The 22,421-nt window shown below is 41.5% G+C and overlaps 2 protein-coding genes across 2 annotated transcripts; one reads left to right on the plus strand and one right to left on the minus strand.

The window, feature by feature from the left end:
* Positions 1-1,881: 1,881 nt before the first annotated feature.
* LOC116716879 (sialic acid-binding Ig-like lectin 15) lies at positions 1,882-6,421 on the plus strand. Its single transcript, XM_032557841.1, has 3 exons — positions 1,882-2,225; positions 2,910-3,314; positions 4,888-6,421. The coding sequence occupies exons 1-3, from the start codon at positions 2,171-2,173 to the stop codon at positions 5,313-5,315; spliced, it is 888 nt and encodes a 295-aa protein (XP_032413732.1). The 5' UTR covers positions 1,882-2,170; the 3' UTR covers positions 5,316-6,421.
* A 78-nt stretch (positions 6,422-6,499) lies between these two features.
* On the minus strand, positions 6,500-12,067 carry LOC116716876 (uncharacterized). The gene is made up of 4 exons (XM_032557836.1): positions 11,736-12,067; positions 11,321-11,376; positions 8,373-9,521; positions 6,500-8,119 (listed from the first exon to the last, which is right to left on the minus strand). Exons 2-4 carry the CDS (start codon positions 11,370-11,372, stop codon positions 7,716-7,718), a joined length of 1,605 nt encoding a protein of 534 aa, XP_032413727.1. The 5' UTR covers positions 11,373-11,376; positions 11,736-12,067; the 3' UTR covers positions 6,500-7,715.
* Positions 12,068-22,421: the final 10,354 nt, after the last annotated feature.

The raw sequence follows: 22,421 nt of genomic DNA on the forward strand, positions 1-22,421 counted from the left end.
AGGTAAAACCTGCATGTTCACTTCAAAATAAACCAGAATGGAACCTGATTTCATTTCATTTTACTGGGTTTATGGGATGGTGTGAGCGAGGAGCAACGGCACAAACAAAACATTTTACAGATTATTTCATATTATGTAATAATCCAGGTTAGATGGATGAGTTTTGTTATCAGATTATATAATCTGACTTAAATAAAATATGTAAAATTTTGTAATTATTGTCTGCGACAGACTGGCGACCTCTCCAGGTCTGGAGCCGCAGCAGCTCCTCCCTCCGATGGAGTTATTGTTGTTATATCAACCAGGAAGTGATGAAAAGTTTCCCTTTTCTGTTTAACTGAAGCGACACTCTGGCGCCCCCTCTTGGCTGAGAAGGGGAAGGCAGCTGTTTACAAAAACCTTTAGATAAAAACTGGAAAAATTATAAACATCAAATGAAAATATCACGAATAGCTTCAAACATAAAGAGAAAAACAGATGAATAATTTATGTATTAAGCAGCTTTAACACCATAATATGATTATTTTAGTCATTTTAATCTTTAAAATATCAGAGTTGAGACAGAACTTCACAATTTGGTAATTATGAGATAAAATTTCTAAAAAATTAATTCAGACGTTCAGAAGAGTTTCTCAATCTTTGAGTCGATTTTTAATGAAATACAATTTTACTCCTGATTTAATGAAACGACTAAAAAACATTCTGACAGGACACAACGCACTGTAAAACATTACCACACACTGTAAAACATTACCACACACTGTAAAACATTACCACACACTGTAAAACATTACCACACACTGTAAAACATTACCACACACTGTAAAACATTACGACGCACTGTAAAACATTACAACACACTGTAAAACATTACCACACACTGTAAAACATTACCACACACTGTAAGGCTACTACAGAAGGTCCAGGAGGACGGATCACACTCCCCTTCTCATAGATGGAGAAGTGGTGGAACGTGTGGACAACATCAAGTTCCTGGGCCTCCACATCACGTCTGACCTCTCCTGGAACACAAACACCTCCCACCTGGTGAAGAAAGCACAACAAAGGCTCTTCTTCCTCAGGAAACTGAGACGGGCTGGACTTTCCTCACGGCTGCTCGTGAACTTTTACAGGGCGATGATCGAGAGCATCCTCTGCCTCAACATGACTGTGTGGTATGGTAGCTGCACAGCACTGGAGAGGAAACAACTGACACGGGTGGTGAGAACAGCACAAGGCATTGTGGGATGCCCCCTCCCAGACCTGGACTCCATCTACACAGACCGGGTCAAGAAGAGAGCTGGATCCATAGCGATGGATTCCAGCCACCCGGGCCACAGACTGTTTGTGCCGCTGCCATCAGGCAAGCGGTACAGGAATATATGGACTACAACAAATAGACTGAGAAACAGTTTCTTCCCCACAGCAGTCAGAGCCATTACTCCCTGCCGCCCCCCCCTCCCACACATATCATAACCTCGCAGTCACACATACATATCCCCCACCCCCACACAGCCATATTGTTCTGCACTTTGCACTGTCACATTATCTGTACTTTGCCATAATTGGACCTGCTGCTACTTCTTTGGATGGTTGAGTGCCTTTAGTTAATTTAGTTGTATATATTGTTATTATTATTATTGTGTGTTTGCTTATTTTTACTGTATATATTTGACCTTTTGCACGGGAGCTGCAATGGAAATTTCGTTGAATTCTGTTCAATGACAATAAATGCTATCTAATCTAAAACATTACCACACACTGTAAAACATCACAACGCACTGTAAAACATTACAACACACTGTAAAACATTACCACACACTGTAAAACATTACCACACACTGTAAAACATCACAACGCACTGTAAAACATTACAACACACTGTAAAACATTACAACGCACTGTAAAACATAACACGCTGTTAAACGGCGCCCCCTAGCGGCTGCCTGTGGCGTTTTATTGTTCTACTTTTAGAGAACTGAAAATAAATCTGTTGGAAGTTTGGATCAGAACCGGCTGAGTTTTTCCAACCAGCTGATGATTAACGCAGCAGGAATAGCTGAAGTGTCCAGAAAGGGACAGAAACACGCGGACTTGTCTGGGAGGTTCTGAGTCACCGGACCGGACCGAACCAGTCGGGTTCTGGGTTCGCCGCTGCTCTGCTCTCCTCATGGACGCTCCGTGGGTCGGACGTTTTCTGGTTCTGCTGCTGGCGGCCGCCGCAGGTGAGAAAGTTTCTGGTCCTGTTAAATCAGGATGACGAGCTTCCTGCTGATCTACACTGTAAAAACCCAACTGCAGCACTTTGGTTGATTTAGTCTGTCATGGAGGGGAAAACATCTGGTGTTATTTATAAATGTCAGAGTTCCAAACTAAATGTTTCATTTGAAAGCTAAAAAATTAGTTTGTATCTAAATATTTAAATCTGAGTAAAACATTTATTTTGCTAACTAAACATTTAGTGAAAAACTAAGAATGTATTTTCCTATTTAATTTCCAAACCAAATATGCAGTTAGCTAAATATCTAAGTTAGTAGTTAGGTTGCTAGCTAAATGTTTAGCTAAATTAATATTTTAGTTAGAGATTTAGTTTTTGTTTGCAGCAAACAGACCAGGAGCCTCATGTCTAAAGCGCCGTTTGAATAAAAAATGTGCGGCGCTAATTTTATGCTCAAGTCGGCAGGTATAAAAATTAATTTTGCCTAAATATGTGAACAATATAAATCCACTGAAATCTGACGACATTCAGTTATTAAGACCAAGAATCAGCAAATCCGATGATTTTATGATTTTAATATTTTATTGTTTAAACGATGATCATCAAAGGTCAGCACTGTTTGGGGTCATAGTTGCTGTTTTTATTTAATATCTCATATTTTATTGGAGCCTCATCTTGACTCTGTGTGAAGGTTTCTCCGCTGCAGCTGGCGGCTCCGGGGACGACGGATGGTCCATGGAGGTCCAGGCGGAGGTCCGGGGGATGGACGGCTACCCGGTGGTGCTGCCCTGCACCTTCAGCCACCCGCAGCATTCCCAGCATTCCTTGCTGCAGGTGATGTGGCGGCTGGGCCACGGGTCGGCCGCCGCCGTCCTGTACCGCTGCACCAGCCGGCCCGGCGCCGCGGCCTGCGAACCCGACCCGCAGCAGGACCAGCGGTACCGCCTGGAAGGCAACCCGAGGGAGCACGACCTGTCGCTGCGCATCAACGGCGCCACCCTGCAGGACAACGGCCGGTACTACTGCAGAGTGGAGGTTCAGGGGCGAGAACACGTCAGCTTTGAGAATAAAATGGGGACCAGGCTGCGAGTGGAAGGTAGGAGACGAAACGGCACGAAACGTTACGGTCAGGGCCGGCCCAAGGCATAAGCAAACTAAGCAGCCGCTTAGGGCCCCATGCAGGGCCACTACGGGGCCCTCAGAGGAGCTGATTTATTTATTTATTTATTTATAATAATAATTTCTATGTCATTATAATATCAAAAACACACAATTTCAATATGAAGTGATTTGTTTTTACAATAATATATATTTGATAATCTATGTAGAAATTATTATTTTATGGATAAAAAGAAAAATAAATAAATTCTCTTGGGCCCCCTGGTGGCCGCGGTAGGTACCGCACGCTTCGCCGGTACCGAGCTGCCGAGCAGAACATCCAAAGGTCCAAGTTCCGGTCAGAAGTTAAGTTAGTAAAACTATGTCTCAAAAAAGGAGAAAAGAAAGAGTGAGAATAGAAAAAGCCAAGATAAAGGTTTGTTTTAATATGTCTTGCTAATGTAATGTAAAAGATTAGTAAAGCTGCTAACAGAACATTAGCTTGATAGCGACCTGGACCGGTCCAGTTCAGCAGCCAAACATTTATGCTAGGGTCTCTATGCTAGAGTTTAAACTTTAAATGAGTTGATTCTCATGGTGGCTCTGGATATTTCTGAGCTATTTTGGCTTCAAACCGTGTTTAATAAGAATAATTAAAACTTGTCAATGTTTGACATTGTTAGCTAAATGTTTTTCCGTCAGGCTACAAGCTGCTACATGATGAGCTGCTCTATGTTGTTTGCTGCTGAGCAAAATCATTTAGTGGCTAAAAACATTATTTTTACATCAACTTCTAAGTTATGAGAAACTTCTGTTAAAATCATTTGAAGGCTCAGAATCAGTCCGGTACCGGTACCGGTCCACTTTCTCAGGGGAGAAAGACTCACCTGGTATAAATTACATTTTAGCTGTTGGAGTAACGCTTAAGAGAAATGAATTTAATCAAAGTAAGTCATGAATGTGTGTAGAGCTGCACCGATTGCAGTTTTCTGGCCGATCCCTGGTTACCGATCTTTAAAAGCCTGACCTGCTGATTTTGATTTTGGCTGATATGAATTTTTTTTGTCTGAAATGTTGCTAAATGTAGCAAGAAAGTCACTGAGTTGGTAACAGTGAGGTGAATATTGTTAGCTGTAAACGTTCAGACCTGGTGGGTCGGTCTGTCAGTCAAACGTCTCACTGCAGAGCAGAAGAGGACAGAGATGATTTTTAAACCTTTGCTGATGAAGATCAGATCAGCTTTAAGACAAAACCAGACGATAAAGTTTCTGGAGGTTTTTTCTCAACTAAACTTTTTTATGGAGGATGATTTTGTTTACAGAATCTTATAATTTGTTTTATTTTTTTGTTTTGTTTGTTTAGAATTTGTCTTCCAGTTTTAAATGTTCATCAGAATTTATTAATATAACATTTATAATTATTTTATGTTTATTGCAAGAACTTCTTTATCGTCCAGTATCGTTAGTTATGGTTTTACGGCCTGGCAGCATCATGCTGTGGGTGTGGCAGCCATCTTTCCTCTGGTTGTTGGGGTCAAAGGTCAGACTAACCCTTGCTGTCTGTCCCTGCAGCTCCTCCAAAGATCCTGGCCGTGTCAGTGGAGGGCGGCGGTCCGGCCGGGTTCACCGCCGTGTGCCGGGTCCAGGGCTCGCCGCTGCCGGACATCCAGTGGCTCGGCCCGGACGACCCGCTGGAGGGCTCCTCGCCGGCGCCGCCGCTGGTTCTGGGCTCAACGGGCCGGTACCGAACCGTCAGCCAGCTGAGGGACGTCCAGCCGGGTCAGCGCTACACCTGCAGTGCCTCCAACCCGCTGGGCCGGGAGCAGGCCGCCCTGTTCGTCCTGCGGCCCCGCCCGCCGCCGCCGGCAGCCGGGCCGCCTCCGCCGCTGCTGCTGCTGCTGGCGGCGACTCTGGGCACCAAGCTGGTTCTGCTGGTGGGCGTCGGGGCGTGGATGGTGCAGGGAGGGGCTCTGCAGGGCGTCGGCTGCTGGAGGAAGTGACCTCACACTTCCCGATCAGACCGCTTGTTGTTCTCATTACTGATCTGATCTGATTCAAAGGGCCGGCAGCATCTAAATTCTTTATTCACCGTTCCATCATGGTTTTCCCTCCAGGCTCACTTTGATTCTTTCATAAATCCTTTAATCTCCATGGCAACCTCTCAGCTGCTGGACCTAGCCCCGCCTCCGAGGAGCAGCTCCTTCAGACTAGCCAGCAGCAATTAGCAAACAGCTGCTGAGCTCATGATAGCAGCTACTGCTGGTGAAAACGTTGTTAAACAGAGGAGCCATGTTGACTTCCTGGAGGCGGAGCTTCAGAAAGAGCAGAAGTTTTTTAAAGAGACAGACGCCCAAATTCAAGGTGATAAATCAGGAATCTGATACATGCAGTATTTTCATAGTTAGTAGATTATGTATAAAATGGACCTGTGTGTCCGGAAAACACAACGCTTCCATCCATGACCCCAAACAGCTTTGACCTTTGACCCGTTTGCTAACCCCAGACATTGCTACAAAATATATAAAGAAACATGAACTTTTGGAATGTTATTGTATTATTCAGTAATTTTTACATTATTACATTCAGTTAGCATTAATGCTAATCTCAAAGCTTCTGGTTTTAAATAGCCAGGAGTTCAGAAAATGATATCAGATGAGTTATTATGACTTTATTACCAGATGATACATTATTTCACTCCAATCCTCTCCTTTGATTATAAGAAAATATGTAATATTTAATATTAAATGTTATTTTATTACCAGTTCTTCTGGTTTTTGTTTTTATCAGAAGCTTTTCTGTTTCTTGCTAGCTGCTAGCTTCAGGAGCAAAGCAAATAACATTTAAATTATTTGAGCTTAGATTTATTCAAAACACATAAAAATGATTGAATAACAGAAAAATTAGGATGAAAATTTTAACATTAAATGATTTATAAGATTTGTTTGTTTTTTTTTGTTTTGCTTTTTTTCCTCATCTTCTCTGTAATTTTCTGAGGCCGCCACAGCGCCCCCTGGCGGCCTCCCAGGGTCCACACCCCACACTTTGAGCATCAGTGCGTTGATCTACTGAAATCTGCAGCTTCCTGTGTAATAAAGAAACAAAACAATCTCTTGTTTCTTGTTCAAAATTCTAATTATTTTCATTTTTTTAAATCAGATTTTGTTGAAAGAAAGAAAATAAAAAGTTTAGTTTCACACATGAAACAGATTTATTGGCATAAATGACTAATTTCATGTATACAGTTTACATGATACATTCACAGCAAATCACACTAAATACATTCATTGTTTGCTAGATTCAATCTTAAACCATAAAAGATCAATAAAACCCTAAAATCAATAAATAAAATGATTAAACCTGAACAGCCAGAAGTTAATGTTCTGACAGTGAAAAATGATTCATGAGATTTTTAAATCTAAAAGCTGCATTTATGCTAGAATATATAATTTATTACTTTATAATTTCTTATTTAAATGGGATAAAATATTAAATCCGACTCGAGCGAAAAAAGTTGAAACAAAATCAGAAAACTGTTGATCAGATTTTCATCTTAATTTTAATTGACCAGTTTCCAGATCAGTGTCTGATGTCACTTCCTTTACACCCGTTAAGATAATTTGAACTTTAAATTTAATCTAAAATCTGGTCTTCCATAGATCTTTTAATAGGAATGACAAAAGTTATGGGAAAATATTGATATAATTTACATACAGCACAGTTAAAGTATGGAGCTAATAATTCATTTAGCAAGCTAAATATTTAGCATGCTAATTAAATATTTAACTCAGAACTTTGAGTTAGTTTTGACATCATGATTTTAAAAATAAAATCTGGTTCTGGTCCATCTCTGTATTTTCTTTATGGTTCATTATCAGCATTTGCTGATATTACTTATTTACCTTGGAGCTAAATATTTAGCTTGAAAGCTAACTATGCAGCTTCCAAGCTAAATAGTTTTGCAAAACTAAGTATTTAGCTTTCAAGCTAAGTATGCAACTTGAAAGCTAAATCTTGCTAGTTACATATGTAGCTTGAACCTACATATTTAGTGTGAAGCAAACTATTTAGCTTGCTGGCTAATTATGTAGCTTCCAATCTAAATATTTAGCTTGCTAAATGCTACGTTTGGAGCTAAATATTTAGCTTACTAGCTACATATGTAGCTTGTGAGCTAACGCTTGCTTGAACAGCTATGATTGTGTATCATAGCTGTTCATATATTTATATTTTATGTCACGCTCAGCCCTCCATACAATAACGGCTCATCTGTGTTCTGCCTGCCTCTGTAGACCCAAATAAACCGGTTTAACTATCAATGCCAGAGTTTTCTGATGCCTGTAATGATGGTATCAGCGGCTCGGTTCTGACCCAACCAGAACCGGGAGCAGGAAGCCTCTGATTCAGTTTATCTGCAGGATTTGTGGAGCGGCGTAGCAGAGAGGTCGGGCGTCCTCGCAGCAGTTGCGGTCCTTCCAGCCGCAGTCGCCGTCGCCCTCCAGACTCATGACGGCGCACTGGCCTTCGCTGACGTCCCCGGGTTCGCTGCCGGCCCAGTTGGTGTCGTTGAAGTCGCTTTCGTCCAGCCAGTACCAGTCTCCGGTCAGCGAGCTGCGACGCGTGCCGATCCACACTTGCTTGGCGTCGTTTCCACGCAGATTTTGGCAGGTTTGTTTTTGGAGAGCTTCGCTGGGGAGGCTGATGAGATCCAGGGTTTGGTTCTTACAGGATCGGATCGATTCCTGCCAGCTCTCTGCTTCTTGGAGGATCTTCGTCACCTCTGGAGTCGAAACGCAGCCCCTGAAATCTGACATGAACACAGAAGTTAGAGAAGGTCCAGTGTTTGTTCAGGCTTTAACTAGGACTAACATCCATCCCAAGGGTGTAAGATGGCCACCGCGGCGGCCATCTTTACTACTGGAAAATGGAGAACTTCTTCCAGAAGGACTGGGAGAGTCATCCTGATGGATGGATGGATGGATGGATGGAGGGAGGGAGGGAGGGAGTTCTAGGTGATTCTGATCTGATTGGAGGAACTGGGCCGCGGTGTTCATCCTCACCTGGGTTTGCACTGATAACAGCTGCTGGGTTCCCAAACCAGGTGTCGTTCTGCTTGTAGATCTGGTAGACGGTCATGTTGGCGGCAGCGTGCCAGACGACAGTTGTGGATGAAATGCTGCGATTGGTTGAGGAGTATTCGGTTCCCTTCAGCTCCTGCCATTCTGCTCCCTCCAGAGGATCGTTCCCGATGTGAATTCCCTGCTGGTGATTCTTGTTGACCACGATGATGAGAACGTTTTCCTTGCCCTCGATGAATTGGACCACAAAACAGCTGCCGAACTCTTCTACTGGGACCAGTGTGAGGAGTAGGCCGGGCCAGTAGACGATGGCCGTGCCTGCCGATTCAACGACCGCCGAGGAAGAACCGAAAGTAATCCGTTCTCTGGTTTCTTTATCGGACCGCAGAATGGACACTGGCTGGTCCAGAACCGGAGGAATGGGGAACCTCATGGTGTTGTTCTTGGCCGGAGGCACCATGGCATGCAGTAGGCCGCAGGTGCATTGGTGCTGAACGGCACAGGGGTGGCTGAAGAAGACCGCCACGCCTTTATTTGCTTCAACGTACCAAGTCTTGTTGTCATTTTTCACCCAGATTTGAGCAGCACTGCCTGACTCTATGACTATGGAGATTTCCTCTCCGCCTTTAATGGTCACAGATGCTTTGGGTTCATTAGGGTTGACGATGATGAGTCTGAACGGGGCTCTCTCTGTAACATTTGCCACAGGAGACGCTCCACTAGTGGTTCCTTCAATCTCAGGTACCGGTGGGATGAAGTACTTGTTACTGAGTTTGGTCGTTGGTATTACCAGAACTGACTGCGTGCTTCTTCCTTTGCTGCTGATGGCTTGGACGATGATGTCCTTGTTGCTGGTAATATGAACGGTTTTGTCAGAGATGTTGAAAACCTTGAACGGATCAGAAGCGTTAGTCTCATTAATCGTTAGCCTGCCGAGTTCTTGGGTCACAGTAAAACTTGTAGTTTGACCAGCGTTCAGTTGGCTGTTGGCTGATGACACCGTGACGGATGTGCCGTTATGCAGAGCGGTGACCCAGATCTTGTTTCGGGCATCAGAAGGGTAGTAGTAGGCGATGTTTTCTGGAAAAACGACTCTGAAATCCTGGCCAGCATTGCTGAGAGTTTGAGATGCTGTAAAGGAGAAAAGATTTGCTGCAGTTAAAACTCAAAGCATCAGAAATGTTCATCCAGTTTACAGTTTTCTGAAAGTCAGAGAACCGTCAGGACTGGTTGGTGATCGGTTGGTGTCTTTTCCTTCAGTCTTCGTCATCAGAGGAAGTTAACTGAACCTGACTGTGTGTAACTGGGTCGTAACTGGTTTAAATGGATTCCAGGAGGTTCTTAGAACCGAGGCAGCGGTTCTGAAACGACCCTGAACCTTCAGGATGAAAACTTTGTAATGGGTGAATGTGTTCAGAACCAACCGTCTGTTTTATAATGCTAACTACAGTTTGAATTTTTAAAACGTTCCACAGGAATCGTGCTCAAACCTCCGCAGGTCGATTCCCAACAAGTGGGCACTGCTAGCTGAACATTAGCTGGGCTAACTCTATAGCACTACTCATAGACAATTGTTCTGCTAATGCTAAAATGCTATGAGAAAGCAGCATTTAGCAGAAGCTAATGCTAAATGCTATGCTATGCCAAAGTGGTATTTAGCAGAAGCTAATGCTAAATGCTATGCCAAAACGGTATTTAGCAGAAGCTAGAGCTAAATGCTATGCCAAAATGGTGTTTAGAAGACGCTAATGCTAAATGCTATGCCAAAGCAGTATTTAGCAGAAGTTAATGATAAATGCTATGCCAAAATGGTATTTAGCAGAAATTAGAGCTAAACGCTATGCCAAAACGGTGTTTAGAAGAAGCTAATGCTAAATGCTATGAAAAAACGGTATTTAGCAGAAGCTAATGCTAAAGCTCTTAGCGACGTTCGAGGCTCTATGACTCCTGATGAGTTTTTTCATGTGTTTGTCTAATGAACTTCCTGCCTTTTTGTTTTTTCGGTGTTGAGTTTTTCTTTTCCTCATTCGTCTGTTAAATATTTTCCATTTGCTCAGTAAAGAAAGGAAACGCAGCTGCTGTGTAAACGGATTTCAAAATAAGAGCATGATATAAACAATGGTTAACTGAAAGTTTACAAAGCAGCCAAATAAATTAGCGCCTTAGCATTTTTATGTGTCAGTCTATGAAGAAATATCCAGTGAAATAACGGCTTCGTACTTTAAGTTTTCAACCTTTATATAAAAATATAGAACCGTAATGACCTGATTATTCTGTTCACTTGCTGCAGCAGAGGCTCATCTAAAGGTTTCAGGGCTGCGGGCCGCCAGGACTGGAGTTGGACACCTGTGCTTTAAAAGCTTCTGGGCATTTGAAAGTATGGAGCTAAATATGGGCCATAAAGTTTGTTCAAAAGAAAAACTATTTAAAACTGAGAAACTGGGTGTGCTGTGGTGGCGCAGGGGTTAAGCACAACCTACATATAGAGGCCTTAGTCCTCGACATGGCTGTCGCAGGTTCGATTCCCGGCCTGGCGACCTTTGCCGCATGTCTCCCCCTTCTCTCATTACCCTCTTTCCTGTCAATTCACTGTCAAATAAAGGTCACTAGAGCCAATAAAACCTTTAAAAAAAAACTGAGAAACTATTTTTATCTGAAAAAAAAAGTTTTGCAAATCAAAAATAAAAACTTGAATCTGAAAATTAATTTGGGGAAATCTCTTTTTCAGTTTGATTTTTTTTTCTTTTGAACAAACTTTTTGGCCCCAATTTACCTCCGTATGGAAGCAGCCCTGCAGCCGACAGGCTGAAATACCTGATTAATAATAATATGAGATTATTTCCAGAGGAAATGTTTGGTCGGTCAGTGATTGTCCAGGACGAACCGCTGAATGAAGGGAAACCGTCCGAAAAGCAGATTTCATGTTTTACCTGCGATCCGAGCCACCAGCAGCAGGACGACGAGGCGCGGCGCCGGACTCATGGCTCTGGAAAACCAAAAATAAAAACAACAATGTTAACAACAATTAAAGTTTCAGGAAACGTTAAACTTCTCATTAATATAAAAACAATGACGGATTTAGTTTGTTTTGACGTAGTTTGACTGGATCGACCTTTTTTATTAGTGTTTCATTTGATTAGTAATTTTTTAATTAAAATGTAAAAATCTTTTTTGAATTTTCCACCAAACGTCAGCTGAATAAACTCTCATCTAAACAAATAATGATGGAATATTTATCTACTTTTAAATATCTTCAACCTGTGAAATAAACTCAGAAAATCAGATGATAAAAATGAATCCCGTAGAATAAGAACAAAATTATTCCTGAGGAGGAAATGTTCTGACCTGCTGTGCGGCCGCTGGCGGTCTGTCCTCCAGACGCTTCCTTCTTCTTCTCTTATGGAAATGAAACATTTGTCAGTCAAAGTCAGCAGCTGATTTGGAAGAAGTTTGCATGAGGAGCTGAGGTCAGAGGTCACGTGGCGGCGCCTGAAGACGTTCCTTCCTCGTGAAACAGCAGAACATCTTCAGCTTTTAAAATCTTTGGATAAAACTCGACATTTTTGTAGAATTTGCTGCGATTCTCTGGAATAATATTTAAAATATGTTAAATATTCGTCTGGAGGAAAATGTCTGACTCGAAGCTCTTCCCACCTGAAGCGTTTTGGATTTTTTTCAAAGTGAACACAGTATTAGAGAAATCGTTCCAATATTATTGTAAAAGCAAACAAAATGTTCAAAATGAAAAAAAATCAAGTTTGATTTTTAAAAAATTCTGATTTAATTTATTCAAATTAAAAATTTCAGATTTAATTTTTTTCTATTTTTGTTTTTTCTAATTATCTTTAAATAAGTTTTTTTAAATTAAGAATTTATTTAATTTTAATTTTGAAATAATTTTAAACATTGTTTATCATAGAACTGCAGTCTTTTCAGATTCTGCTCCTCTGCTCTAGGTGACATATTTCTACCGGTCAGTTTGGAGAAAGTCTCAAAAAAGTTTTGAACAAATAAAATCTGAAAAAATTAAATACTAAACTACATAAATGAGTTCAACTATAGCATAAAAATGTATGTTTTGATTAAGAAGTTTGATAAAGTTTAACTTTTTTAATCATTTCTTTTTTTTAATTTAAATTTCTGAAACATGTTCTTTAATTAAAATAATATTGGAGCAAAATTCTCTCTGTAGCCGTGTGACCTCTGACCTCTGCCGGGCCAGGCTGAGAGGAATCTGTGGATCTAGATATAGGTAGAATAGATGTTATAGGGAATAGAAGCTGTTTGACTTTTTCCTCTCAGTCTCATTAAACCTGGAAATGATTAATCCAGATTATAATCTCTGATGAAGGTTTATGATCGGGTTTGATGCTTCCTGGTTCTGCGTGCGGAGTTCGTCCCTGGTGGAGTTCTTCTTCTGTGGTTTCTGTGGAGCCGGAGCAGCAGGAAGCTGAGCGGGGCGTCGGCTGAAAGCAGCTGCTGCTTTGAGAGTCAAAGCAGCAGCTGCTGGTTCCTCAGGCTGCCAGCAGGGGGCAGAACGAGCACATTAACATCCATCCACTTTCTAACACGGGGGGGGGCAACAAATGTAACCAAAACAAATTTAAATCTGCTGGAAACTCATCATGAACACATCAAACCTGCCTTCATTTAAGACCTTTAAGGATCTGTTTTATCCTTCAAGAGATTATTATTATTATTATTATTACTATTATTATTAGTATTATTATTAATGTTATTATTATCGTTATTATTATTATTATTATTATTATTATTATTATTATTATTATTATTATCATCGTTATTATTATTATTAATGTTACTATTATTATTATTATTATTATTAATAATGTTATTAATGTTATTATTAATATTATTGTTATTATTATTAATAATATTATTATTATTATTATTATTATTATTAATGTTATTAATGTTATTACTCCCAGATAAAGGAAGAAGCTGCTGCGATAAAACAGACACCAAGCAGCTGGACTGGTCAGGCATGGTAGTGGCAGCATCATGCTGGGCTCAGCTGTCAGTGGCTCCACCAATCAGCAGAACCAAGTCCAGCTGCAGGAGAGGAAGTGACAACGCTCTGACCTGATTGGACGGCAGCCAGGACGCAGCGTTTCACCTTACAGAGAAACTGTGAAGTTTTTTATTTTAGCCACAAAGGATCGAGTTGGTTGGCCTGAAACTTCAACCCCACAGAACAAAATAACCGGCGGGCCGGTTCTGGTTTCCTTCAGCTGTGATCCTTTCCGTTGTCAATCTACTGCTCTGCTTCCTGAAGCGGAACAAAAACAGACACGTCATGATATGGAGAAACATTTCTGGTAAAAATGATCATATAAACACAAACGGACCTGAAGAAGAAGAAACACGGAGCTTCATAAACCGCAAAGCTTTACTGCTGTTTCAGAAACATTGTTTTATTAGAAATGAAGTTTCATTTCTTCCCACTGAAACTTTTACATTTTCCAGAAATGTGTTTTACACATTTTGTACAGAAATATCTGAAAAGAAACATTATTTTGAATGTGGGGCTGCTTACTGAAAAGTGTGGTGTGTTGCTAACAAGGTAAAGGGATAATATGAGGATGTTTATTCTGTTAATACTTTGTAAAAGTATTTGTGAAGAAAGTTGGGATATTTATGGAAATGGGAAGAGAATTAAAGTTGCAGAGATTTTTAAAATATGTCTCCATGGTTGGGAAGGTTTGAAATTCAGCAATAAAATGTCAAAGTTCTTCAAATGCCTGAAGTCCAACAATATTTACTGGTAAAATAATCTTATGGAGATATAATGCACTGAGCTGCAGGACGGACCGACGGACAAAGCAAAGTGTTTCTGTCTGTTTTACAGTGTAGATATGCGGGATTATGACTGTAATCCTTAATCTGAGGAAGTTTTTCACATGATTACATCATTGTGTTTAGCCCCGCCCCCGATGACGTCAGCGCAGCACCAGCAACCAGGGGTTGCGTCCGTCCTCCTCATCACTTTTCTCCTCCGCAGCATCAGGAGAGCAGCTGCAGCAGCGTCGCCATGGCAACCTTCGTCTTGGTGAGTAATCAATTTTTATGATCAATGAAATGTTGTTTTTATTTCAACACAAACAAAACAATTTTATGAAAGAAAGTTTAGGTTTTGTGGAGAACAGGATATTTTTTTCTGAAAGTCACAAAATAATTTACACATTTCACAAAAACATCCTAATAAAGAATATATTATGGTCACCGATGCTATTTATAATAAACTGGCTCGGCGTTTGTTGAATTTCCTACATAAGAATATAAGAATCCTGAGAATATTTTGGTCTGAATGTATTTGTTATTGATTGATTGATTTTTACTCTGTTTTCTAAGTTAATTGATTTATTTATGCCACCCTGCCAATCTTTTGTAATTAAAATCTATTTTATGAATTAAACTCTACTTTGCATTAAAATGAAAACTAAAGTTACATTAAATATACAGTATATATAAAATGTTTCTACAGTAATAAAGCTGCAGGCGAAAAGCAACAACATAAAATCAAATAAAACAGATCAGAGAAAGTTCTGGAGCTGAGGAACGGTCCAATTAAAGCAGAAGTAGGTCTGAGGCTGCGGCGGGGCCCCTGGGGGCCACACGGCCCGATTTACAGCCTCTGTGACCGGAAACAGGCTCCGGCTCGGTGCTGCCCCCCAGCGGCGGGCGGTGGAGCTGCAGCGACATGAGGAGCATTGATGAGTTTCTGATTCTATGAACGTCGTTTAAAATCTGCTAAAATATATAATTCATTTTTAATGCAGTCCAGCTTTTTTATTAACAAAAACCAGTAAGAACATTTTGAAACAAAAATGGTGACAAAAGTCAAACACAAAACTTTCTGTGTTTAAGAAATTCAGGTTGAGATAAAAAAAATAAATTTAATTAAAATTAAATGACCAAATATGCAATTTGTATTTATCCACTGATGTATTTTACACAACTAATGAGGGAGATAAACGATAACAAAAATAATAAAATGATTACAGCAGTTCAGGAAATAAATACAGCACTACTTTAAGCAGCTTAGTTATTTTAATAAAACAGCAAATGAAAAGCAAGCAGAAAACAAAGAAAACTAAATTCACACTAAATATTTACCTTTGGTTTTAGCTAAACATTTAGCTATAAATCTGTAGCTAAATAGTTTATTAATATAAATCTATTTAATGACTACATTAATGATTTTAATGTAGCATTAATGTAGGAATAAGAAGGTCTGTATTAATAAACGTTTTCTTTAATGTATTTGTTCTTCTCTTCCTCTGGGTTTGGTCCTCCAGCTCCGCTTCATTTTCTTCTTCTTTTGTTTAGGATCCTCCAGGATCATTAATATCAAGTTATTCATTTTCTCTTCCCTTTTGTTATTCGTTCCATTGCGGAGAAGCAAGTTTTGAATCCATTGTAATCCGTTCATTTATATTGTTCAAATGTTAATTTTTCCTTAATGATAGGCGTTTGAATAGTTTCATTTGAGTTGCTATTACACCTTTATAACATTTGATGGATGCTAACACTATTATTTTGTATAGAACAGGCTGGAGAGCTGAAGCACATGCTATGTGCTAATGCTAATGTCTCCTGATTGTCAGGTTCAATAAACGGAGATCGGATCTGAACCCAGACTTGATGTCCTGTGGTTGGTCCAATCACAGCTCACATGAGCAATATAAGGAAACTCGATTCAAAATAAATATTTCATTATTTAGCTGATTAGCCAAATATTTAGCATCAAACTAAATATTTAGCTTCAAAGCTAAATGTCTAGCTCAGCTAAATGTCTTTTTAGCATGCTAAATGTTTGTAGATCAGCTTCATATTTGTGTATTTAGCTGATCTTAATATTCAGTTAGCTTCTCTGTTTCCAGAACTTTCTCTGATATCTGAATATCTGCTGGGAAGCTGTGAATGAATAGCATGTTTACCAGGTTTCTGCTGTTGCTCTGTTAGCATCATTAGCATCATTAGCATCATTAGCCTGCTTGGGTTTGATGCGTCTCCTCTTCGTGTCTCTGTCCCCAGCTGGCCACCTGTCCCCTCTGTCCCATCAGGTCCAGCCGCCGTCGCCTCGTCTACACAGACTCTCTGTCCATGCTGTCCAGGAGGCTGCGGGGCCCCGGGGGGCCGGAGGGGCCCGGGGCCCTGGGGGGCCGCCGCATTCCTGCCCACCTCCACAGGGTGGCCAGGTAACCCCAACTCTGCTTCCTGATGCCTTCTGATTGGCTCTCCTGCTGATGACCTCTCAGCAAGAAATCCGGGTTTTTATCCTCCTCAGGATTCTGAGGACCTCCTCAGAACCTCCTCAGGATTCTGGTTCTGATCCCAGAACCTCCCCGGATCCAGAGACCGGCTGACCGGAAAATATGGAATAAAAAATTAAACAGAAAAAAATATTTGAAATTTTAAAAATATTTAAAACAGCAAAAAAGTTCAGAGCGACGTTTTAGATTCAGATTTTATTTTTCAGTTCCCAACATCAGAACCAGAACCAGGTTCCGGTTCCGGTTCCGGTTCCTGTTCTGGTTCCAGTTCTGGTTCTGGTTCCGGTCTGACTTCTCCTTCCTCCAGGCCGGATCTCCCAGCATGCATCGCTGCAACCCGGGCGAAGCCGGCTGGCGGCGTGAAGCACCTGGTTCTAACTCACCTGGGCCGGCTGCTGATGGTTGGCCCCGCCCACTGGGGGGAGAGTGGCCTCCAGCCACCCGGTTGACCTTTGACCTGCCACGTACAGCGGCTGGTGTTGAGCTGGCCACCAGGGGGCGCCACAGACTGCCAGGAAACTCTGACCCGATCTGGACCTGAGAGCCAGAACCTCCTCAGGAGGGAGGAGCTTCAGGGTCAAAGGTCAACATGGAAACTTGTAGACAGAGATCAAATATTATAATAAATGTTTAATTTAATGTTCAGGATGATTAAAAATATGATATTTATAAAATAAACAGGAGCAGATTTACTCTTCCTGCCACTTTTCACGTTTTATTTGTTACCTGATTCTACATGAGTTCGTTTAAAATAAAACATTTATTCAGGATAATCTCACTTCAGTCTGACTGGAAAACTAGAGCAAAGTTAGAAAGATGTTTTTATCATATTTTATAGTAAAATTTGAAATAATTACTGGAAATAAAATGTGTAATGTAAGATATTTCTTAAATATCAGAAATTAATATTGTCCATTTGTTTCTGTTTTTATGGTTCTAGAGAAAACTGCAGTTGCATCATGGGAAATGTAGTTGCTTGATGTAAAGTGAATAAATATTTCTGCTGCTCTTCATTTTGCTTTATTTTGTTTCTGCGATCAGATCCAGAACTCAGAAGGTTCTGAAATCATGACGTTTTCATGAGGGAATGGTTTTAAATTATTTTAAATTATTTTGAACATGTTTTTAATTAAAATAAATGGTTTTAAATTATTCTTTAACATGTTTTTAATTAAAATAAATGGATTTAAATTATTTTGAACATGTTTTTAATTAAAATAAATGGTTTTAAATTATTCTTTAACATGTTTTTAATTAAAATAAATGGTTTTAAATTATTCTTTAACATGTTTTTAATTAAAATAAATGGTTTTAAATTATTCTTTAACATGTTTTTAATCACATTTTGAGAATATTTCCGTTTGAAGCTCCACCAGAAACCTGATCTGGCTCCTAAACTGGGAAAATCCAGTTTTTGCTCTGGATTGTGCAGATTTGCAGGTGGCTGCCATGACCTAAAGTAGAGCAGATGGAGTTATGGAGCTCCCACCAGGTCAAAGGTCAAATGAAGAATAAATGTTTGCAGAGAATCAGTTAAACAGTTAGCAGAAGCTAATGCTATACTGCTAAGCACATTCAAAAATAGCAGATGTTAATGCCAAACTGATACACATTTTATACTTAGCAGAAGCTAACGCTAACGCTAAGACATTGATCTCTCTTCTTCTCCTGCTCTGAGACTCGCTAACAGAAACATTCTCCTTTTCTGATTCTGTTACATTTGATCACTTTAGTATTGTTTGGACAGATGATGTGGCATAAAGTTCATGAGTCATAAAAATGGGGAACATTTCATGGCAAGAATTAGTTTGAGAGGCTCAAATAAATGGCAGCCATCTGGAAACATCTTGAAATTTAAGTGGCTGATGGGAAATATGAAACACATGTGACCTGAGGAGCGTCTGGCCTCTGATTGGACAGAAAACAGGAAGTCATCCAGCAGTGGGAGACAGGAACTGCTGGATGGAGAACATGTTTGGAACCAAAAGGTTCTGAAGGTTTAACCGGGTCAGAACCATCACCACGCCGAGCTAATCCTGGGAAAATCCTCAGAGTTAAACTGGGATTATGGAAAAACTGGGAAAGAGTTCAGAAAGATAACTGGGTCAGGACAAGTCCAGCTTCCTGTGACCCGGTTAGACCGGTTGTGATGGTTCTGATGGCGGTCCAAACCGGACCTGGTTTATTCTGCTCTGAATACTCTCCAGGGTTTGGTGACTCTGGTTCATCATGAGAAGAGTTGTTGAAACTTTATTGTTCCATCGTTGCTGAATGCTGAGTCATCATTAGAGGACAGGAAATAACCGAAAGTTTCCTGTTTGTGACGGTGACATCGAGTCGACTGAACATCTTTTCTATGAATGTGTTTATAGCAACGTTTTCTGTTATGATGTTCATCACTGGCTTTTCCCTAAAACTCCAAACTTACCTGAATTTTCTAAGAAACATTATTTTTGGGACTCTGAGAAAAGAAAAAAAATTTGAAAGGCTACTAAATGTAATAATTATGATGGGCAAGTTTTTCATTCACAAATGTGGTTTTCTTAAAGCTAAACCATCTTTCCCAACTTCTCATAAGGAACTCTGCCTCCTCTTCTTATCTCTACAATTCATGGACAAAGAACAAGATACAGATCTGGAAAATATGATAAACTATTTGAAACTGATGGAAAACCCCTGATGTTTTGTTTTGTTGTTTTTTGTTTTGTTCTTTCCTCTCGTCCTTCCTGTCTGTAAGGAAGCAGCCTGGTTCGGCTTCTTCAACTTTTTCAGGTTTGTTTACATCTGATGCTGATACCATGTTTGTTGTATTTGATGGTTTTAAAAAAAAGTTTCCCGTTTCCTGAAATATGGAGCAGTACAACAACCCAAACACAGCAACGATACGCAGCAGGAATCGACGGCCTAGTCAAAGCCTGGTCCTCCACCGGACGCACTGCGCTGAAGCCTTGAATGCAGATTTAACACACTTTATTCTATGATATTAAATCTATTTATTTTTATCTATTTCAGGTCCTCAGAGATTTATTCTTCTTCCACTTTTATCTTTTTAAGATGTTCAAGATACTTTAACTTTCAAAACCGGGTCAGAACCCAGGAGAACCGGCCCAACTTGAGATTACTCTGTCCATGTGTGACCAGGGAATGCTGAGGGAACTGAGTTCTTCTTCTTCTGTATTATTAATGTTTTTCTTCACTAAAACCCAGTCCGGCAAAAAAACTTCTCAAATATAAAAATTTATTGCCTAGGGGGCGCTGTAGCAAAGGACAGGTTTTGTCCAATAACTCGTAAATCTCAAGCTACAAAACTGAATATCAGTTTAATCCTTCAGTGATTCTGCTTCACGTGACATTTAGGCCCCGCCCATTTCTGCCCTACCGAGTTTCCCCTCTGCGGGGCAATAAAGGCTGCTTCTATTTACTGGTTTTAATGGAAGGAACTGGACCGGAGAAACACCTGAACGCGTCTGGACTCACCTGGACTCACCTGAATGCATCTGGACTCACCTGGACACACCTGGACTCACCTGGACGCACCTGGACTCACCTGAACGCACCTTGACTCACCTGGACTCACCTGAACGCACCTGGACTCACCTGGACTCACCTGGACTCACCTGGTCGCACCTGGACTCACCTGGACTCACCTGGTCGCACCTGGACTCACCTGGACACACCTGGACTCACCTGAATGCACCAGGACTCAACTGGACACACCTGGACTCACCTGAATGCACCTGGACTCACCTGGACACACCTGGACTCACCTGAATGCACCTGGACTCAACTGGACACACCTGGACTCGCCTGAATGCACCTGGATGCACCTGGAATCTCCTGGACTCACATAGACTCACATAGACTCACTGGACTCACCTGGACTCACCTGGTCGCACCTGGACGCACCTGGACTCACCTGAACGCACCTTGACTCACCTGGACTCACCTGGTCGCACCTGGACTCACCTGGACTCACCTGGTCGCACCTGGACTCACCTGAACGCACCTTGACTCACCTGGACTCACCTGGTCGCACCTGGACTCACCTGGACTCACCTGGTCGCACCTGGACTCACCTGGACGCACCTGGACTCACCTGGTCGCACCTGGACTCACCTGGTCACACCTTGACTCACCTGGACTCACCTGGTCGCACCTTGACTCACCTGGACTCACCTGGACTCATCTGGAGCGGCCCGGTTCTGGTCGTTTTCCCTCAGATGATGGAGTAAAGTGAGTCAGAACATTTTCCTCGTGTTTTTTCTGAAAGGAAACCTGGAGAACGCTGCGGGTCGGCCAAAGGGGAACAACAAGGACTTTGATCATGAAATAATCGGAGGGCTTAGAGCGGCTGGAAGCCAAGCGCTGAGGCCTCCCTCAGACAGAACCGGGCCTTCTGGGTCCAGTTAGTTCTCTGGGTAACTGCAGCATAGTGAAATCAGTAAAAATTGCTCCTGGACACCAAACAGCTGTGATGGACTGGAGACCCCGACTCTCGCACCAGAACCTCCTGACCCGATAGGGATGAGGGTGGATGGATGATGGATAGATGATGGATGGATGATGGTTGGATGGTGGTTGGATGATGGTTGGCTGATGGTTGGATGATGGTTGGATGATGGTTGGATGATGGGTGGATGATGGTCGGATGATGGATGATAGTTGGATGGTGGTTGGATGATGGTTGGATGATGGCTGGATGATGGATGATGGTTGGATGATGGTTGGATGATGGATGGGTGATGGACAGATGATGGATGATGGTTGGATTATGGATGATGGTTGGATGATGGGTGGATGATGGTTGGGTGATGGTTGGATGATGGGTGGATGATGGTTGGATGATGGATGGATGATGGATGATGGTTGGAAGATGGTTGGATGATGGTTGGATGATGGTTGGATGATGGATGATGGTTGGATGATGGGTGGATGATGGTTGGATGATGGATGATGGTTGGATGATGGTTGGATTATGGATGATGGTTGGATGATGGTTGGATGATGGATGATGGTTGGATGATGGTTGGATGATGGGTGGATGATGGATGATGGTTGGATGATGGATGATGGTTGGATGATGGTTGGATTATGGATGATGGTTGGATGATGGGTGGATGATGGATGATGGTTGGATGATGGTTGGATGATGGACGGATGATGGATGATGGTTGGATGATGGTTGGGTGATGGATGATGGTTGGATGATGGTTGGATGATGGTTGGATGATGGATGATGGTTGGATGGTGGTTGGATGATGGTTGGATGATGGGTGGATGATGGTTGGATGATGGTTGGATGATGGATGATGGTTGGATGATGGGTGGATGATGGTGGGATGATGGGTGGATGATGGTGGGATGATGGGTGGATGATGGTGGGATGATGGGTGGATGATGGTGGGATGATGGGTGGATGATGGTTGGATGATGACGGATGATGGATGATGGTTGGATGATGGTTGGATGATGGTTGGATGATGGATGATGGTTGGATGATGGTTGGTTGATGGGTGGATGATGGTTGGATGATGGATGGGTGATGGATGGATGATGGTTGGATGGTGGTTGGATGATTGTTGGATGATGGACAGATGATGGATGATGGTTGGATGATGGATGATGGTTGGATGATGGGTGGATGATGGTTGGGTGATGGTTGGATGATGGGTGGATGATGGTTGGATGATGGGTGGATGATGGTTGGATGATGGTTGGATGATGGATGGATGAT

This window comes from Xiphophorus hellerii, chromosome 3 (genome assembly GCF_003331165.1).
Source record: "Xiphophorus hellerii strain 12219 chromosome 3, Xiphophorus_hellerii-4.1, whole genome shotgun sequence".
NCBI classification, from domain to species: domain Eukaryota; kingdom Metazoa; phylum Chordata; class Actinopteri; order Cyprinodontiformes; family Poeciliidae; genus Xiphophorus; species Xiphophorus hellerii.